Source organism: Eumetopias jubatus, unplaced genomic scaffold (assembly GCF_037043125.1).
Source record: "Eumetopias jubatus isolate StellerSeaLion01/CBP00866 unplaced genomic scaffold, mEumJub1_p1.0 scaffold_17, whole genome shotgun sequence".
NCBI classification, from domain to species: Eukaryota; Metazoa; Chordata; class Mammalia; order Carnivora; family Otariidae; genus Eumetopias; species Eumetopias jubatus.
Window position 1 is genome coordinate 28,019,573 of NW_028274823.1, and position 17,124 is coordinate 28,036,696.

The 17,124-nt window shown below is 40.8% G+C and overlaps 1 protein-coding gene across 3 annotated transcripts in view; it reads left to right on the forward strand.

Annotated features, from left to right (window-relative positions):
* The window catches only part of ARMH3 (armadillo like helical domain containing 3), a 181,497-nt gene that overhangs the window by 32,578 nt on the left and 131,795 nt on the right, over nucleotides 1–17,124 (forward strand). For all 3 annotated transcript variants that reach the window (XM_028098685.1, XM_028098688.2, XM_088019783.1), the window contains 8 exons: nucleotides 1,830–1,876; nucleotides 2,404–2,479; nucleotides 4,912–5,005; nucleotides 8,295–8,396; nucleotides 11,969–12,027; nucleotides 13,918–13,983; nucleotides 14,857–14,926; nucleotides 16,197–16,257. In XM_028098685.1, coding sequence (XP_027954486.1) covers nucleotides 1,830–1,876; nucleotides 2,404–2,479; nucleotides 4,912–5,005; nucleotides 8,295–8,396; nucleotides 11,969–12,027; nucleotides 13,918–13,983; nucleotides 14,857–14,926; nucleotides 16,197–16,257 — 575 coding nt within the window. The remainder of the gene's footprint in view (nucleotides 1–1,829; nucleotides 1,877–2,403; nucleotides 2,480–4,911; nucleotides 5,006–8,294; nucleotides 8,397–11,968; nucleotides 12,028–13,917; nucleotides 13,984–14,856; nucleotides 14,927–16,196; nucleotides 16,258–17,124) is intronic.

Genomic DNA, 17,124 nt, shown 5'->3' on the forward strand with positions numbered 1-17,124 from the left:
TGATTGCTCTGGGACTGACTTTTTCCAATTAATTAATTCAGTTTTTTAAAGGCTAAAAAAGCATACATATTAAGTCAGACTTTTACCTCCTGAAGAGCTGACTATGTTTGAGGATTGACCCTGCAGAATATTGTTTGACTAGGTAGGAGAATTTAGATCTGAGTGCAGACCTGAGTGCTCCTTGGCTGTCTGCTATGGCCACTTGATTCCTCATAGTTGGTCCTGCAGTCAAGGGATTGATGCAAAGGATTTGAGCTACTCCTCTAAAGATTTAATGGATTGAGAGGTCCATACTTTAGGATTATTGGTCCAGTTTGCAAGACTTCTGAACAAGGTTTCTCAACCTTGACACCGTAGACATTTTGGGCCAGGTAACCTGGGACTGATTTTTTTTTTTTTTTAAGATTTTTATTTATTTGACAGAGAGAGACACAGTGACAGACGGAACACAAGCAGGGGGAGTTGGAGAGGGAGAAGCAGGCTCCCCACGGAGCAGGGAGCCCAATGCGGGGCTCGATCCCAGGACCCTGAGATCATGACCTGAGCCATAGGCATACGCTCAACAACTGAGCCACCCAGGCACCCCTGGGACTAATATTTAGGAGATAAATCTAGTAGGTCTTAGAATCTGGGCAGATTCAGGAAGTCTTTTTTCTTGGACATTAGTATTCAAGTAATCAGCTGTAGGGCAAGACAATTTTTGAGTTCGTTGCAAAAAAATAGCTATCCCTGTACCCCCGAAAAAGGCAGTTGTTCTCCCCAGTGCCTTTGTCTTCTTCCCTTCTTTCTCAGCTTACTTTGAGAAAAGGATTTGCTGAGCTCTTTAGCTCTGAAGCATAAATGAGTAAGGTCTCTCAGAGTTCAGAGCAATATGAGTGCTATGTTGGTATTTGGTTAAATGAATTGGATATAATATTACTGTTCCAGGGATCCTTGCCTTTTAGCCAGGAAGAAAAAGTTTGTACTAAACAAAGGAAGTTCCAGCTGCATAGTTTGGGACATCAGGAGGCAGATGGAAAGGTATTTTTAGAGGGATGGGCATCTTTCTCAGTGCCTCTGACATCACACATACTGGAGGCAACCTACTCCGTTTACTTATGTGGCTCCCCTGCCTATGACACAAACTAAAGATTTTGTTAAAGATGGACAGTGGGTCTCCATAGACATTTCTGGTCTGAAACTCAAATATTCTTCTGAAGACGGCTTATGTTGGATATGAAATCAGTGTGCTTTCTGTGGTACTCTTCATGAGTTAGTTTCTGACTTCAAGTAAGCAACTTTCAAGAAAGATGCCGAGTGATGAGGAGGTCTAGGTTAACATTTATTTGCTGTCAGTGATCACTAAACTTATACATTGAAAAGGAGAGCTGGACAAAAGTCCTGATTGTTCTTTTTTTAAAAGATTTTATTTGTCAGAGAGAGGAGAGCGGGCATGAGCAAGGGGAGGGGCAGGCAGAGGGAGTAGCAGGCTCCCTGCTGAGCAAGGAGCCCAATGTGGGACTTGATCCCAGGACCCTGGGATCCTGACCTGAGCTGAAGGCAGACGCTTAACTGACTGTGCACCCAGGCATCTCCTGATTGTTCTTTTTTAAGGCCCTTTATGGAAAGACAATTTAGTGGATTTCTCATTATTTCAGTATTTTATTACTTGTGATTATTTGAAGGTCTTGAAAGTGAGCTGGTTTTGGTCTGTATGACTGGTGGGCCAGAGTTCCGCGTTCCCTCAGTCTGCACGCCGCTTATTTTTTCACTGATCAAAGGCTTCATAAGCACAGAGCTCCTCTCACATTTCCCTGCTATAAGTCTGCAATGCCTCTTTTCTTCCACAGGTGGGCAGCATGTTCATAGCAGATGCCCATGAGAAAATCTCAGTACAGTAAGTGCCTGGAATTCTTGTGCAGTGAGTTGAACTTTAGTGTGAGCTCTCTGGCTGGATATGAGTGTGAAACATTACCTCTTGCTAATCTTTTACAGATTCAAACTTTTATGGTGATTTATCAACTGTTTCTTGGGTTTTAAACAAGAATGGACCCTTAGAAACCACTACTTTGGTCATGTCTGTTGAGCCCTAAGAAGCTGATAAATGGTTCCCAGCTGTCTCTGGACTGAAATGCAAGAGGGCTGGGTGTCTGAGCCAGTTAAGGACTTAACTGGATTGGGGTGGAAAAGTGAGAGGGAAAATAGGGAATGAAGTAGGTAAGAACTAGTTCTAAGGAATTAAGTTAAGGCCCTGACTCCTTCCGTATATACTCTTTATATAAACCCAACAACGAAATAAAGGGAGTATTAGAAATGCAAAGGGACTGATAATGAGGAGCTGGGTGAAATTTTATCTTGATGGTCATACTGTTTTAACTCTTCCACTGTAAGAGCCTCTCCAATTTGTTCTCTTTTCTTCTTTAGAACCAATGAGGCCATCCTTCTGGCACTTTATGAAGCTGTTCATTTAAATCGTAACTTCATCACAGTGTTAGCCCAGGTTGGTTATGTTAAAAACTCCAGTCCTTCTCCCTGAATTTCATACAGATTCACTCCATTGAGAACCCTATCTGGCTGTGCCTATTTAGATCTTGCTTTGTATTAGTAAGTGGTAGCAACAGAGGTGCATCAGTTGTCTTTGCGGCGGGCTGTCCTCAGATATGTATGTTTCCATCTGGTGCTGAAGTGGGTCTGATAACATGCAAGGTAATGGCTTTGACCAGTTTACTATTCTTTTGCCCAGTTTCCCAATTCTCTTAACCCAAATGAATGGAGATTATTTTGAATGGAAATTACTTCATTTTGCACACTGGCAGTCCCTTGGTATTATCTGCCCATATGGATTTTTATGTCAGGTTTTCTGCTTTCTAAACCACTGTGGAATTACAACTAGAGATAAAATAGGTCAAATCACTTGTCTTATTATTTCACTAATATCCAGAGAAGAAAAGTAAAAAATAGCTTGTCTAACATAAGTCTAGCTGTTAACAACAACAACAGAATGGTCTACAAATCGCTTGAAAGCAGGAAGTCATAGAATACCGAGTGCTGGGTCACTTGCCCAGCTTGGGATATCCTGAGTAGTTGGTAGAGAAGGGGACTAGCACAGGTTGAGAACTCAAGTGCTGTCCATGAAAGCCATCTTTTTTTAAAAATTTTTATTGTTATGTTAATCACCATACATTACATCATTAGTTCTTGATGTAGTGTCCCATGATTCATTGTTTGTGCATAACACCCAGTGCTCCACGCAGAATGTGCCCTCTTTAATACCCATCACCAGGCTAACCCATCCCCCTACCCACCTCCCCTCTAGAACCCTCAGATTGTTTTTCAGAGTCCATCGTCTCTCATGGTTCGTCTCCCCCTCCAACTTACTCCCCTTCATTCTTCCCCTCCTGCTATCTTCTTCTTTTTCTTTTTTAACATATGTTGCATTATTTGTTTCAGAAGTACAGATCTGTGATTCAACAGTCTTGCACAATTCACAACGCTTACCATAGCACATACCCTACCCAATGTCTATGAAAGCCGTCTTTTAAAAATTGATAAAGTGTTTTTATCTTAAAGTCAGAGGGTTTAAAATATGTATGTAGGTTTCTTTTAAAAGAACATTGGCTTATGCTTTTTTCTCTAAGGGCAGATGTGTATGGAATCACTGAGTTTTAACAAAAAAAAATGAGGTCATGCTTAACAAGTAGTGTGCTTGTTTAGGGTCTGCCTACGAGGACACTTATTTATCAAGACTGAGAACATGAGAGATTTTACCCACTATTCTCATTCTGTTTGTCTGCTCTCTGGATTCTGGAGCTGATTTTAAAGGGGGTAAGAGAGGTAAAAGGCTGAGGAACCTGTTGGGGAAGAGAAGGGAGTAGCCACCACTCAGCTTAATTCTTTTTTAAAGATTTTATTTATTTATTTAATTGACAGAGAGAGAGAGAGAGACAGCGAGAGCAGGAACACAAGCAGGGGGAGTGGGAGATGGAGAAGCAGGCTTCCCGCTGAGCAGGGAGCCTGATGCGGGGCTCGATCCCAGGACCCTGGGACCATGACCTGAGCCGAAGGCAGTCGCCCAACCAGCTGAGCCACCCAGGCGCCCCTCAGCTTAATTCTTAAGAGCTGATGTGACAGAGATGGCTAAGGAGGGTCAGACAGAGGAGTTGTCTGTTTTGGTCCCAGTGGATGTCTCCCCCATGTCTCTGCTTCCACCCGACATACTCTTTATTAGTTGTGGAACAGGGAGGCTGCTGTCTGCATAGCTCTTTTTATAGCACTTCTTATCCACTTGCCTTGCCTGTACTTACTAGTCAACTGTGTGGTCATCAGAACAGTCTATAGATGTGTTTTATTTTATTTATTTATTTATTATAAGATTTTTTAAAAAATTTATTCATTTGAGACAGAGAGAGAGAGAGAGCATGAGCAGGGGGAGGTGCAGAGGGAGAGGGAGAAGCAGGCTCTCTGCTGAGCAGGGAGCCCGATGCGGGACTCGTTCCCAGGACCCTGGGATCACGACCTAAGCCGAAGGCAGAGGCTTAACCATCGGAGCCACCCAGGCGCCCTGTAGATGTGTTTTAGGTTGATCTGATGAGAGTAGTCCTTGCCCAGGTTCAGATAGGACTGCAGATGCCCTTTTTTTGGTAGAATAATCTCATGTATTTGTTTACCCCGGTTTTTTATTTGCATGGTTCTGCAGAAAAACTTATGTAATGGAAACTTACTTGCTTAAAAAAACTAGCCCACAGAGCTTCTTATTAGACGTTAATAAGCATCAGCAGGAATCAGGTTCTCAAGGGAACTCGGTGTAGAAGCAGTCCCTCCTCAGTGAGCATTCCGTCTAAGTATGAGGTCAGGAATACCAGAAAGGATATTACGGAGACGGTACTCAGAACTGGGTTATGTCTTTTCTTGCCTGCTTCTGTTCTCTTTCAGAGTCATCCAGAAATGGGCTTGGTGACAACTCCTGTCGGTCCTGTTCCTGCAACCCCAGCCACACCGCTTGGGACCACGCCGCCCTCCTCTGATGGTAAGCCCCCCACCTCTTGTTTTCTTCACCAATATGATCTTGAGTCTTTCAGGGTGAGCATAGCCGTGTTGAACAAAGAACACAGCTGTTGATTCTTTCAGCTACGAAATTGCTCTGAGGTGCTATCCTTCAGGACTTCTAAAGCTCCAAAGGAAGCTTGGGAAAAGAAAGTCAAGTGTTTTTCCTGTGTAAGAAGCTACATAACTCTAACTTGTCCTCAGGGAATGGTTGTAGAATCATGGGGTGCTAGAACTGAAAGGGACCTCTGAGGTCAGCAATGCCATTCCTGCCAAACTCTCTGGGTACTTGTGAGATATTTTATGAATATCTCTCTGAAATAAAAATAAGGTATGAGATATTTTATGAATATCTCTCTGAAATAAAAATAAGGTAGTAATACTATCTCATGTTACCATTGCCCAAATGAGGGAATTGAGGCCAGAGAAATAAGTGGATCACCTCATGTTAGTGAAAATTGAGACTAAGAACCAGGACACGGGTCAGGGCAAGGACCATGTCTGTTTTGTTCACTACTGTCTGTCCAGCGTAGTGCCTGGCATGGTCGCTGCTTAATAAATATTTGTAGAGTACATGGAAGAGAGAGTGAACCTGGGGTTTTACTCACTGGTATGTATCTGCCAGCACTTCCAGTGGGAAAACAATAAGCTTTGAGTGTATTATAATTGAGAATTTGGTATCTAAGACTTCTCCCTCTGAAACACACCTACCCACCCACACAGAATTTCTACTTTTTAAATTTTATGGCTGGGACTTAAGAAAACGATAACAGGAAAGAAATTACGAATTTTCCCCAATGAAGTTTGTCATCTAACTGTGTTTGATAGAGTATATTAACCTAAGAATAATCTTTGTTAGTACTTGATGTTTTGCCTAAAATGTTGACTGAATTTTGGGTAAAGAAGTAGAGGAAATCTAACTTCGATCCTTTCTCTGTGCCTCTCTATGTCTGTGAAGTGACCTTCTTTGATCTGCTCTTTCTCCCTGACATTTTCATCTGGCACCTGTGGCAGTAGCATTTGAAGGTAGTGAAAGTGGTGTTGGGACAGAAATGTGTCAGGGAGGTGCCATTGATATTCAAGTCTATGTAGCAAATTGGATCCATTCTGAACTGAAAGTTAAATTCCAAAATATCTTAATGAGAAGGAGGAAGTAGTAAGGACTGCCTGTTTGTCTCTGCTTTTTCAGGTCCCTGAAAAATCCAATAGAAATACTGTTCTTTCTCTTTAAGGATGAAGCCTGCCTGGTTACCATGGCTATCAAAAGCCATATATATATATATCTATATAATCTGAGTCCCATGTGATGTTGGGGTTTGGACGCTTCAGAGAACTGCCTTTCAAACTGTTCATTGTGAACACTTCCACCTACACACTTGATTATGCAATGGCAGGATTTGTGCTTACTTACCTACAACTAGTGAGCTTTTATTTTTTCTAGTGGGAAGATGGAGTCAGCCCACTTTCAAATGACTGTCCCCCTTGATAGAGGCTGCTAGGAAGCATTATGAAGCCAAAGATCAAGGAATAACTCTTCTTTAGGAAGGAGATTTTAATTTGTGAGGGATTTTATTCTATTTCTTCTGTTTTATTCTTTCTTCTCTCCTGATTAATTTCTTTTCAATAGGGATCCTAAACATTATAACTTTGTTTTCAGGTTTTGGTTTTTAATTATGTATAGTGGTGCTCAGTGGCCCACTTAGATTTAAAGGTATGTTACTGGAACCATTATTTTTAAAAGCCAGCAGTTTAGATGTAACATTTGTTCTCAGCTCAGACTTGACATTTGACAACTCAGCCTTGGCATGAGAGGACTTTCTGGTAAACTAAAAATACATATACTTCTATATTTCTACATATTACATAAGACGGTTTTCCAGTTACTGCTGTGTGTGAGTAGGAAAAAAGTTCCACTTACCAGTTAGATGCCTCTTTGTATTGGACAAAGGAAGGATTATGGGCTCTGAGCTTCAAAACAGGCTGGAGTTTGAATTGGTAGTCTCAGGTCATTAACCCATAGTATGAATTAAGGCCTTTTGGTATTTCAACATAAAAATACATTTGTCTTTTATTAGTTTTGGGGGGCTGAACTGTTGGAAAACAGCCAGGGATTGGGCATGCTAATTTCTTCTCATAAGGCTTTTTGTTGTGTGTTTGGAACCATTATATGCAAATGTTTCCCATTGTTAATAAATGTTCTCCGTATACATTGTAATAACTCCAGAGGGGTCCATTATGGTTATGAATACATATTATGAATAATATCCCAAACTCAAATGAGTCTTCTATAGGTGAAAATACAGCAGAAAGCTGTAGATTCTCTAGCTTGTCTGAGCCAGCATGAGTCTCCTTTTGCTTTTATATTATGTCCTAGTGTAAAAACAGTTAACAAGATGTGTAAGTCTAATTTAAAGTCTTAGAAGCTTGAAAAATCTACATTAAGACTGTTCTGGGGGCTCCTGGCTGGCTTTCGGTCATGAGTTCAAGCCCCATGTTGGGTGTGGAGGGAAAAAAAAAAAAAGAAATAAAAAGACTGTTCTTTGTGGGTCCCAGCCCTGGTTTGGTCCCTCATTGTTTATTAGGAGTGTGGCTCAGAGAGTGGGGACAAGGGGTAGTTTCTCTTGGAAATAGCAAGCAGTTGGGTAAATAAAACTCAGTTTCCAAGCTGTCCCAATCGGTAATATCCACCTGTTTTCAGTTTGGTATTTTTTTTCTGGTCCTCTTTCAGGGGGGAAGGGATTAAGGAGTAGAATTTGAATATAGTTCTGCCTTAACTTTTTTCCATTCCATCTTGGGTATTTCCAGCCTAGAGGCATTTTCTCAAAACTGAGCAAGATTTCTCCTTATTAGGAATGAATTGTCATTTCTTTTAAGCAGGAGACTCATCAAAGCAAGGCTCATTTATATTCAATACAGATCTTTCCCTTAGGTACAAATCAGAGTGCCTTCAGAAGGGCCCTGAACACTTTTGGGTTACTTGAGGCTAGAAGTGGAATCAAAAGACCTTTCTTAGGATGCTGGGAGGAAAGCACTGTTCCTGGAGACTAGCCCTTCTAGATTATGAGAAGGGTATTGGTCTTAATCTTGGGAGTAGGAAGGGCTCTAGAGGTCTGGGAACAGTAGCTAAGGGTTTTATGATAAGCACTTGGTCCTCCCTCTTGTGAAAAAGTTTATTTAGTGATTTCCTTGCCTGCTGGCAAATTGGCTATGTAGGTAGAAGTGTTAGATGGAATATGTTGTAGGCTAAGTGCATTTCATCTGTTCTATTCCAGTTATAAGTTCTGTGGAACTCCCACTGGATGCAGATGTACAGACCAGTAATCTGCTGATAACCTTCTTGAAGTATAGCTCGATTGTCATGCAGGACACCAAAGGTAAGTCATGCTACTTTGGGGGCTCGGGAAGCAGGGGGTTTGGCAGCAGCTACTTAGCTAGAATCAAGGAACAGCATTAATACTTTGGAGCTTGGACAGGATGAACCACTGGGGCCTCCTTTACAGGGCGATGGTCCTGATTACTGGAAAACAGTGATTTCTCACTGCCAGATGGCAATTAGGTGGTGTTGGGAAAACCTGGAGCTGGAGGGGTAGTACTTCAAAAATAGAACAGGAAAAAAGTTGGTCTCTACAAAAACTAGCAAGTCATTTTAGCAGATTTTGGTAAGTAGATGCAAACTCTTGTGTGTGGGAAGTGGGGGGATTAGCACACTTCGGGGAATTCCCTTTTGAGGACAAGAACTGGAAGCATCAGCTTGTCGTGAGAATTCTTGGACTGTTGTACCAACTACAGTAGGAAGAGGTGAGATTAAGAGGGACAGTGTTCCTTAACACTTAAAATAGAAGTGTCAGTACCCATCCAGAGATACAGAGTGGAAGTGGGAGAGGACTGGCTGTTGGAAAAGTTTGAGTTTATTGTCTCTGGTTTCCTGTTCTTCATCGGTTTATGATCTTTCTGTGATCTTTTAATTGATGGTAGGGAAAGGGAGTACTTGGGCTAGGTGTGAGAAGGGATTGGGAGGAAACCCAGCAGATTCTATCCAGTATATAATTCAGTCCATTGGGAGCTACAGAGATGGTGAACCTCTTGAGACTTGGCAAGTGAGATCTGATTGGTGAGGATGGCAAGACTCTTGTGTATCTGTGTTTCCTGAGGCTTTTGCTTCTCCTTTATGGAGGGGGGTAACCTCTTTCTCTAGAAATGTCACAGCAACCACAGAAGAGAGAGACTGTATAGATGTGACCCTGCAAGTGAACTTGTAGCTTTGCTTGATATAACATAGTGAATTGAGGCCCTTGGAACTTTTTTTTTTTTTTTAAGATTTTATTTATTTATTTGACAGAGAGAGACATAGTGAGAGAGGGAACACAAGCAGGGGGAGTGGGAGAGGGAGGACCAGGCTTCCCACTGAACAGGGAGCCCAATGTGGGGCTCGATCCCAGAACCCTGGGATCATGACCTGAGCCGAAGGCAGACGCTTAAAGACAGCCACCCCAGGTGCCCCTTTTTTTTTAATTTTAATTTTTTAAATTTTTACTTCTAAGTTTAATGATCATATAAAGCTGTTTGTGCTGGTCACTTTGTCATACATAAAATGGAAGGCAAAATTGAGGGCAGATTAATTGTAGTATGGGCGGTCTCAGACTGTCTCTCTAAACTCAGGCTCAGTTAGGTCTTTGCTGACAGGCAGCCTAAATATGGCAAGGGGCAGGGTTAGGCACTATGAAGAATTAATTTCAAAAATGGCTCCTGTGAGACTGAGGGAGTGCAGAGAGGGAAAAAAATGGCTCCTGGGTGGCTTTGTTGGCCCAGCTGTCTTGCTATTAAGCCCCTGACCTTCTGCATGCCCTAACAGGATTTCATTATGGTTTTAGGAGCAAATAGAAGCAATTTTTTCTTGGCTCTGCTCTGTCCCCATACCCCAGATATTAGCTCTTTCTTTTTAATTATATATTTATTGTTTGGTACCTATAAAAAGATACTTCTAATATATATAAATATTAAATTATAAAGTTTTTAATAAGTATAATAAATAGCATGAGTTATAAAGTATAATATAAAATGAACATGTGGGGGTGCCTGGGTGGCTCAGTTGGTTAAGCGACTGCCTTCCGCTCAGGTCATGATCTTGGAGTCCTGGGATCGAGTCCCACATCGGGCTCCCTGCTCAGCGGGGAGACTGCTTCTCCCTCTGACCCTCTTCCCTCTCATTCTCTCTCTCTCAAATAAATAAATAAAATCTTAAAAAAAATATATAAAATGAACATGTGAACCTACCACTCAGCTGAAGAAATATTAATGATATTGAAGCTACCTGTGTGTCCCCTACCCAGTTGTTCCTCTCTTATCCAGTCTGCAGAATTTTGTTTATCATTCCCTCGATTCAGCTCTGCTTTCAAAGCCTTTTTTTTCTTCTGACTGAGTTCTTCTGACTCGGGTGTTGTCACCTTGGAGGAGTATCTGCTCAACCTTTAAAATAGACATTAGGCAAAAATATTTTAAAAAATCTATGTATACCTATGCATAAATTTTAAAGTCGATTCACCAAAATCTTAACAGGACATCTGGATGGGATGATTAAACTTGGTTTTTATTGTCTTTTATGCTTCTCTGAATTTAAAAAAGTTTATAATGAAATAGGCCTTATTTTTATATTCAGAAACACTTTTTTTTTTTTTTTAAGTGGAGAGATAGCTGCAGGCTTTTTTATAGGAGTTGCTCATCAGCTTTTGGGGAAAGGGAAGATAGTGCCAGAGAAATTCTGTGGCCAGAGGTAGGTAGAAGAGTCTCATGAATCTAGTTTTGCATAGGCAGGGGCATTTCTTTGCTGGCTGCCTAGGAGTGCTGATGTAAGCTCTGGGGAATGTCAAGGAAGTATCATTATCATTATTCTATATGCACTGTCTATGAGGAGAGGTGAATGTGTTTCTGGCCCATTATGCCTTCTAATTGTCAGGTTTTAGTTGATTTTTGAGGAAGTAACAGGTTAATGTCAGGGTGAGTTCTATTAGTTCCTTTCTATAGCACTGTAATCTGTTAATAGATCTTTTCTCAGAATGGACTTCAGTTTGGGTCCTGTCAAAGCTAATTTGAAGCATCATAACCATTTGTCCATTTTGGATATGCTGGTATGGCCCTCTTCTTGCCTCCATTTCACCCCTCACCCGCAAAGATCCTGGGAAGTAAATAAGCTTTGATGGTTCTGGTAATTGACAGTGATGGAGTAGCTCTTTCTTGGTCATTTGTGTGGGCTTAAAGCCCTGCTACTGAGGTTACCTTCTTCTTTTTTAATAACTAGAATGTGAGTTCTGGGAGACCAGGGACCTTTGTTCAGTTCAGTGCTGTATCAGTAATGCCTAGCATAGTGCCTGCCATGTAGTAGGTATTAAGTAAATATTTGTAGAGTGAATAACTTTGGCAGGAAGAAAAGAAATATGATGAAGCGTTCACAGCTTTCCCAGTCATAAGTAGTGTGCACAGTACAAGGAAAGGCAGGAACTGGACCCTGGTTTTTGGTTAGTTTGTTTCTGATTCCACGGCCAGTTTGCTATGAACAGTTTTAAAACCTTTCTAGGTTTTGTGGGACGTGGCTGTAGATGGTGGTGCTTATAACTGATAGATGGGAGGGGATGGGGAAGGGAATAGACCTGACTATTCAGAAGCAAAGCGTTTTTAGGGAAGCAAAGGGCATGGCCCTGATTTGGGCCATGATGGTAGGAACCATAATAATTAGATTCTCAGGAAGGTGGTTAGCTTTCCATTTTTCTAAAAAATCTTCTGGAGAATTCTCTTGCCTAGTAGAATAGCAAGAATTAGTCTTGATTTTTCATTCAGGAATTTTGTAGGGAGGGGGAAAGTAGAAATGATCTTTGTGATGATACACATCTTTATTCTCTATATAAACATGATTTGGATGATATGGTGAGAAGGGTTTATTTTTTCTTTACAGATGAGCATCGGCTTCACAGTGGCAAACTCTGTCTGATTATACTTACGTGTATTGCAGAGGTAGGTGTCACTCGTCTTTGATAGTAGCTCTTCTCTTACAGAGTGCTATCTTTTTTCTGCCCTTCTCCTGTTCCTGACTTGTAGGATCCTAAAGCTTGGGAAAGAAAATCTTTCCTCTTTGTATTGTCTGTCTCCTCCCACTAGAATGGAGGCTCTGATAGCAAGTATTTTGTTCCTTCACCAGTGTATTCTCAATGTCTAGCACATAGTAGAGCCTCAATTAGTATTTACTGGATGAATTAATAATGAATTGTTTTATGTTAACTGCTATAATTTTGAACTGGAAGATGCAAGCTCTTAAGAGTTTTAAATATGAGATTTAAGCCCCTGTAGAAGAAATACTCCTACCCCTCTGAAGCTACTCATGTTGGGTCTTTTGCATTTAGCAAAATGAAAAAAGGAGCTCAAGTTTCCTGTGGGGGGTGGTGGATAGAAAAGTGAAAGAAGGGAATTGGAAACTGAGTAAAGTTGGGCTGATTGTGGTTTGGTGAAGAGTAAGAGCCTGAGAAATGCTTTATCAGGAGGCTCTTTTGGTTGGATTAATTAGGCCTGAACTCACCCTGAATCTTTGTGGCAACACAGGTGTAAAAAACCACAGGGCCCAAATGGTGTCACTTAGGCAGATCCCTGGTTATGGGCAGAACTTGGGTCAATTTAAAGCTAAATTTTCGCTTCAGCTTCCCCCTTTACTATCCCTTATTTTGATCTTTTCTCTCTCAAGAAAAATAGTAAAGGTGGTCCACATGGAGTAAAGGTCTCACTCATTCTTTCCCTTTTTATGTTCTCTGTGAAAAGATGACCTGCTTTTCACCAGGTTATGGGTAGCTGGTTATAGAAGAGCTGCTTATTAGCAGTGGGCCTGGTGTAATTGCTTTTCAAAAATCTTTCTAAGAAAATCTTTAAAGGAGTTGTTTTTCACAAATTGTAACAGTTCCTAGTAATTGGAGTCTGTAGGCATGTCAGATCTTCAGAAAAGGTGTTGGGAAAGGGCCAAGGGATGTTCATTACCGATCCATGGGTGAGAGGTTTTTGATTTTCCATCAGTCTTCAGCAAACCCAGAGATAGATGGGGTCTTGCCTACTGCCATGCTGCCTGTGTAGCAGTTTTCTCCTGCTGTGCCAAGCCCATTCCCAGCACAGTGCAGACCTCTCTTCTTAATCGTGGATCCTCATGTGGAGTCTGCACATGTACCCTGCCACCCTGATGAAAACCTTCAAGCTGTCACAAACAGAGTAGGCTCCTTGGGCAGATGGGAAGGAAGAGAGAATAGGAAAACAGATTTTTCTCAGCATTTGCCTCAAATCCTGTGCCTTGATTTTTTATTGTTTGTAATTTGCTGAGAGATTTTTGACCAGTTAGAGATACACTGGGAAATTATATCCAATTAAAATCTCATGGCTTAAGTAGGGTTCGACATTAAGACTCTAGGCTCATCCCATTAGCCCTCTTAACGGGTCCTTGAAAGTAGTTCTTTTTCCTTTTCTTTCTTCCTTTCTTCCTTCCTTCCTTTCTTTCTTTCTTTCTTTCCTTCCTTTTCTTTTTTCTTTCTTTCTTTCTTTCTTTTTCTTTCTTTCTTTCTTTCTTTTTCTTTCTTTCTTTCTTTTTTCTTTTTTCTTTTCTTTCTTTCTTTCATTTTATTTACTTATTTGAGAGAGAGTGAGAGAGAGCAAGCACACCGGAACAGGGACCCAGATGCGGGGCTCAATCCTGGGACTCCAGGATTATGACCTGAGCCGAAGGCAGATGCTTAACTGACTGAGCCACCCAGGCGCCCCTTGAAAGTAGTTCTTGAAGTCCAAGGATTTGTAGCAAGTGTGATAGATTATAAACTGAGTTTCCTAAGTATAGCTCTCATTCCTTACTTTTTCTCCATATTTCTGTTTTTTTAGGATCAGTATGCAAATGCATTTTTGCATGACGACAATATGAATTTTCGAGTAAACTTACACAGAATGGTAGGTGTGACTTTTGTTTCTTGTTTTTTCTTAGAGGAAATTTTTGGTATGTTGGCAGGATTGGGGAGGATGAGATTGATCCTACTTAGAACAAATGTGGGTGGAATGTTTTACTAAAGGGCTTTTGCTTAACTGCTGTTCAACAGGCCCGTGCCTGTTGTTGGGATTTTTTTTGCGTGTCATGGAGCTCTTTCTTACTCAAGAGAGGATGGAAAGATCCACAACCATGTCCACATGGCAGTAATATTAGAATGTATCAGTAATGTAGATTTCAACAAGGAGATGGGCCTAAGCCTTTTGTTTTCAAAATGTAGTATGATCTTTGATTAGTTAAGACCAGATGCTGTTTTATTTATCTGAGAGGTGGGGGAAATAGAATATGAAGGTATCAGGGAATTACTTCAAACTTGGAGGTATGTTCAAAAATATCCCAGTGAGGTTTATATTTGAAACTGACTTTTGTTTTTTGCAACTGCTACTGTTGCTGCCTCTACACAGTTACCTTCTTCTCTTTTTCTTTATTTTATCAAAGAAAAATACCAGTATACCTCTTTTGTTGTTAGTAATGTCATTTGTATAGATAAAATCAAAGTAAAAACAACAGCTTTCCCATTGTAGTACGCTCCAGTGCCCTTTGGGGCTGTTGTCTTGCTGTGAATTGTGTTTTTGTCACAGGCCTGCATTGATAACTGAGAAGCATTTACAAGTCCTCCCTGCCCCACCCCACCCCCATCACTAGAAAAAGAAAGAAAAGGTAGCATCTCTGTAGTAGTGATTTTATTTGCATGAAAAACGTGATGATGAGCCATTGGATATCAATTCAGGTGTCTACTTATTTCATTTCTTTTTGTGTGTGTGTGTGTGTGTGTGAAGCCTATGAGACACAGGAAGAAGGCAGCGGACAAGAACCTTCCCTGCCGTCCCTTAGTATGTGCAGTACTGGGTGAGTCTCATCAAAATTGGCATTTTTCTGAGACAGATTTTCATGATTAAGAGGAGGGATAGATTCTGGTTGCTGTGCTTCTCCCTCAGAGAAGGTACTAGTTATGTTTCTTCTCTGGTCTAAGAAACCATGTTTATTGCTTAGTTTGGTAAAGCAACTCCAACGAACAGAATGTTCAATTAAAGGGTTCTCTTGTTTAAAGAAAAAGATCTTTCCAGGGAGACAAATGGCTAAGTCTAAGCTTGATACATGATTTAAATTTGTAAAGTATCTTATTCCTGATGAAAATTTCAAATTATTCATTCCCTTCTTGGTCCAAATTGATGTGTCAGCTGGCCAGGAGGCTTGAAGTTCACGGATCAGAAATACAAAACTTCCTCTGAGTAAATTAAGCTGAGATGAGGCTGACAGAGCTGACAGTAGGGAGTTGTATCTTATGTGATTTTGTCTGCCCAGAATTCTGCATTTTCCTCAGGGGAATGATCTGAACTCTTAATCCCATTTCACTTGGATATTCAGCCCTGGTTCCTAAAGCTACTTGATTTTAGAAACAGTAATTAAGGCTATATAATAAGCCTCTATTGACCCAAAGCCCCACAGACCATTCAGTCAATATCTGTCAAACTGAGCATGATTATGAGATGAGATAGACTGACATAACTTCAGAGGTTAACATGGAGTGTTACATGGATGTGATCCATAATTTCTTTGCTTGCCTCATCACTTGATTCTCAGAGTATGATTTCCATCTGGCATTTTGCATTAGTGCCATGGTACAAATTATCTGTGCAATGAAATCTCTTATATACCTGAATTTATTGGTAGGTCAAGTATCCTTCCGGAAATAGAGTGAGCTAATTTCCTTGTTACTTTACAAGTGGCAGGGCACCTGGGTGGCTCAGTTGGTTAAGCGGCTGCCTTCAGCTCAGATCATGATCCCGGAGTCCTAGGATCGAGCCCCATGTTGGGCTCCTTGCTCATCAGGGAGCCTGCTTCTCCCTCTGCCTGCTGCTCCCCTTGCTTGTGCTCTCTCTCTCTCTGATAAATAAATAAAATCTTAAAAAAAAAACCAAAACTTTACAAGTGGCAGGTAGTAAAAAGTGTTGCAACAACTACCTTATTTAAAATAAATTTCAGTGCACGTGAATAAAGATGCACTTAGTGGTTGTCATTCAGCATGAGTGTGAGGTATACTGAGGTTTTTTTCCAACTCAAAGGCATGAAATGCATTTCATTCTGATTGATTTCATTGTTCTCCTTTTCCCCTCAGACCTGATGGTGGAGTTTATTGTAACACACATGATGAAGGAGTTTCCTATGGATCTGTATGTGTAAGTACCATGGTTCACTTAATGTGTGCAAATCTATTTTATAAAATTGAGTGATAGAAAATTTATAGTCAAAAAATTCTGTGTATACTTCAGGAAAAACTCATTTATGCATGGAGAAGTGTCAGGGAGCATTTTATGGCCTGGATTTATACATCTTTCCAGAAGGGGGGAGAAACGTACAAACCACAGTTTGGATTCTGCACATATCTTCATTATCACTTTAGGCACACTACATAAAGAACAGGGCTGATGCACTAAAGTAGTGATCATGGGTGGCTGTTGTAATCCAAAGATATGGAATACCAGCAAACCACTTAGTTATCCCTGGGCTTTGGCATCAAAGTAGTTAGCAGTAGTTAGAAGGTAGGGAAAGGCCAGAGAAATACAACTTCTTGTCTGTTGTTAGCCTACATTGTCTAGCAGCCTAGTCAAAACTATTCTAGCTAGGCAAATTATATTTATAGTGGCCTGGCTGGGAGATTCCTGCCTCCTGAGGAGATCAGATTGTTTATCGCAATTCTTTACAAACAACACCACTAGAGGCAACTGAAAATCATCATATTTTAATAAAGTTTAAGTCTTCAGCCTTTCCCTCTCCTTTGCTGTTTCTGCATTCTTCTTGTCTTTAATGCCCAAGAACAGCTGTGCCACATTAGTGTGATCCCAAATATATATATTATCTTTTTCCCCTAAAAAGCATCTGAATTGAGTCTGACAGCAGAATTGCTACTTCCATTTTTTTCAGCAAGAGAGCAGTTTGGTAGGATCACGAGGGCAGAATTCGAGAGATAAGTGATACGATAAGACGAAACAACATTAGAATAATTGGGATCCCAGAAGAAGAAGAAAGAGAGGGGCAGAAGGTAT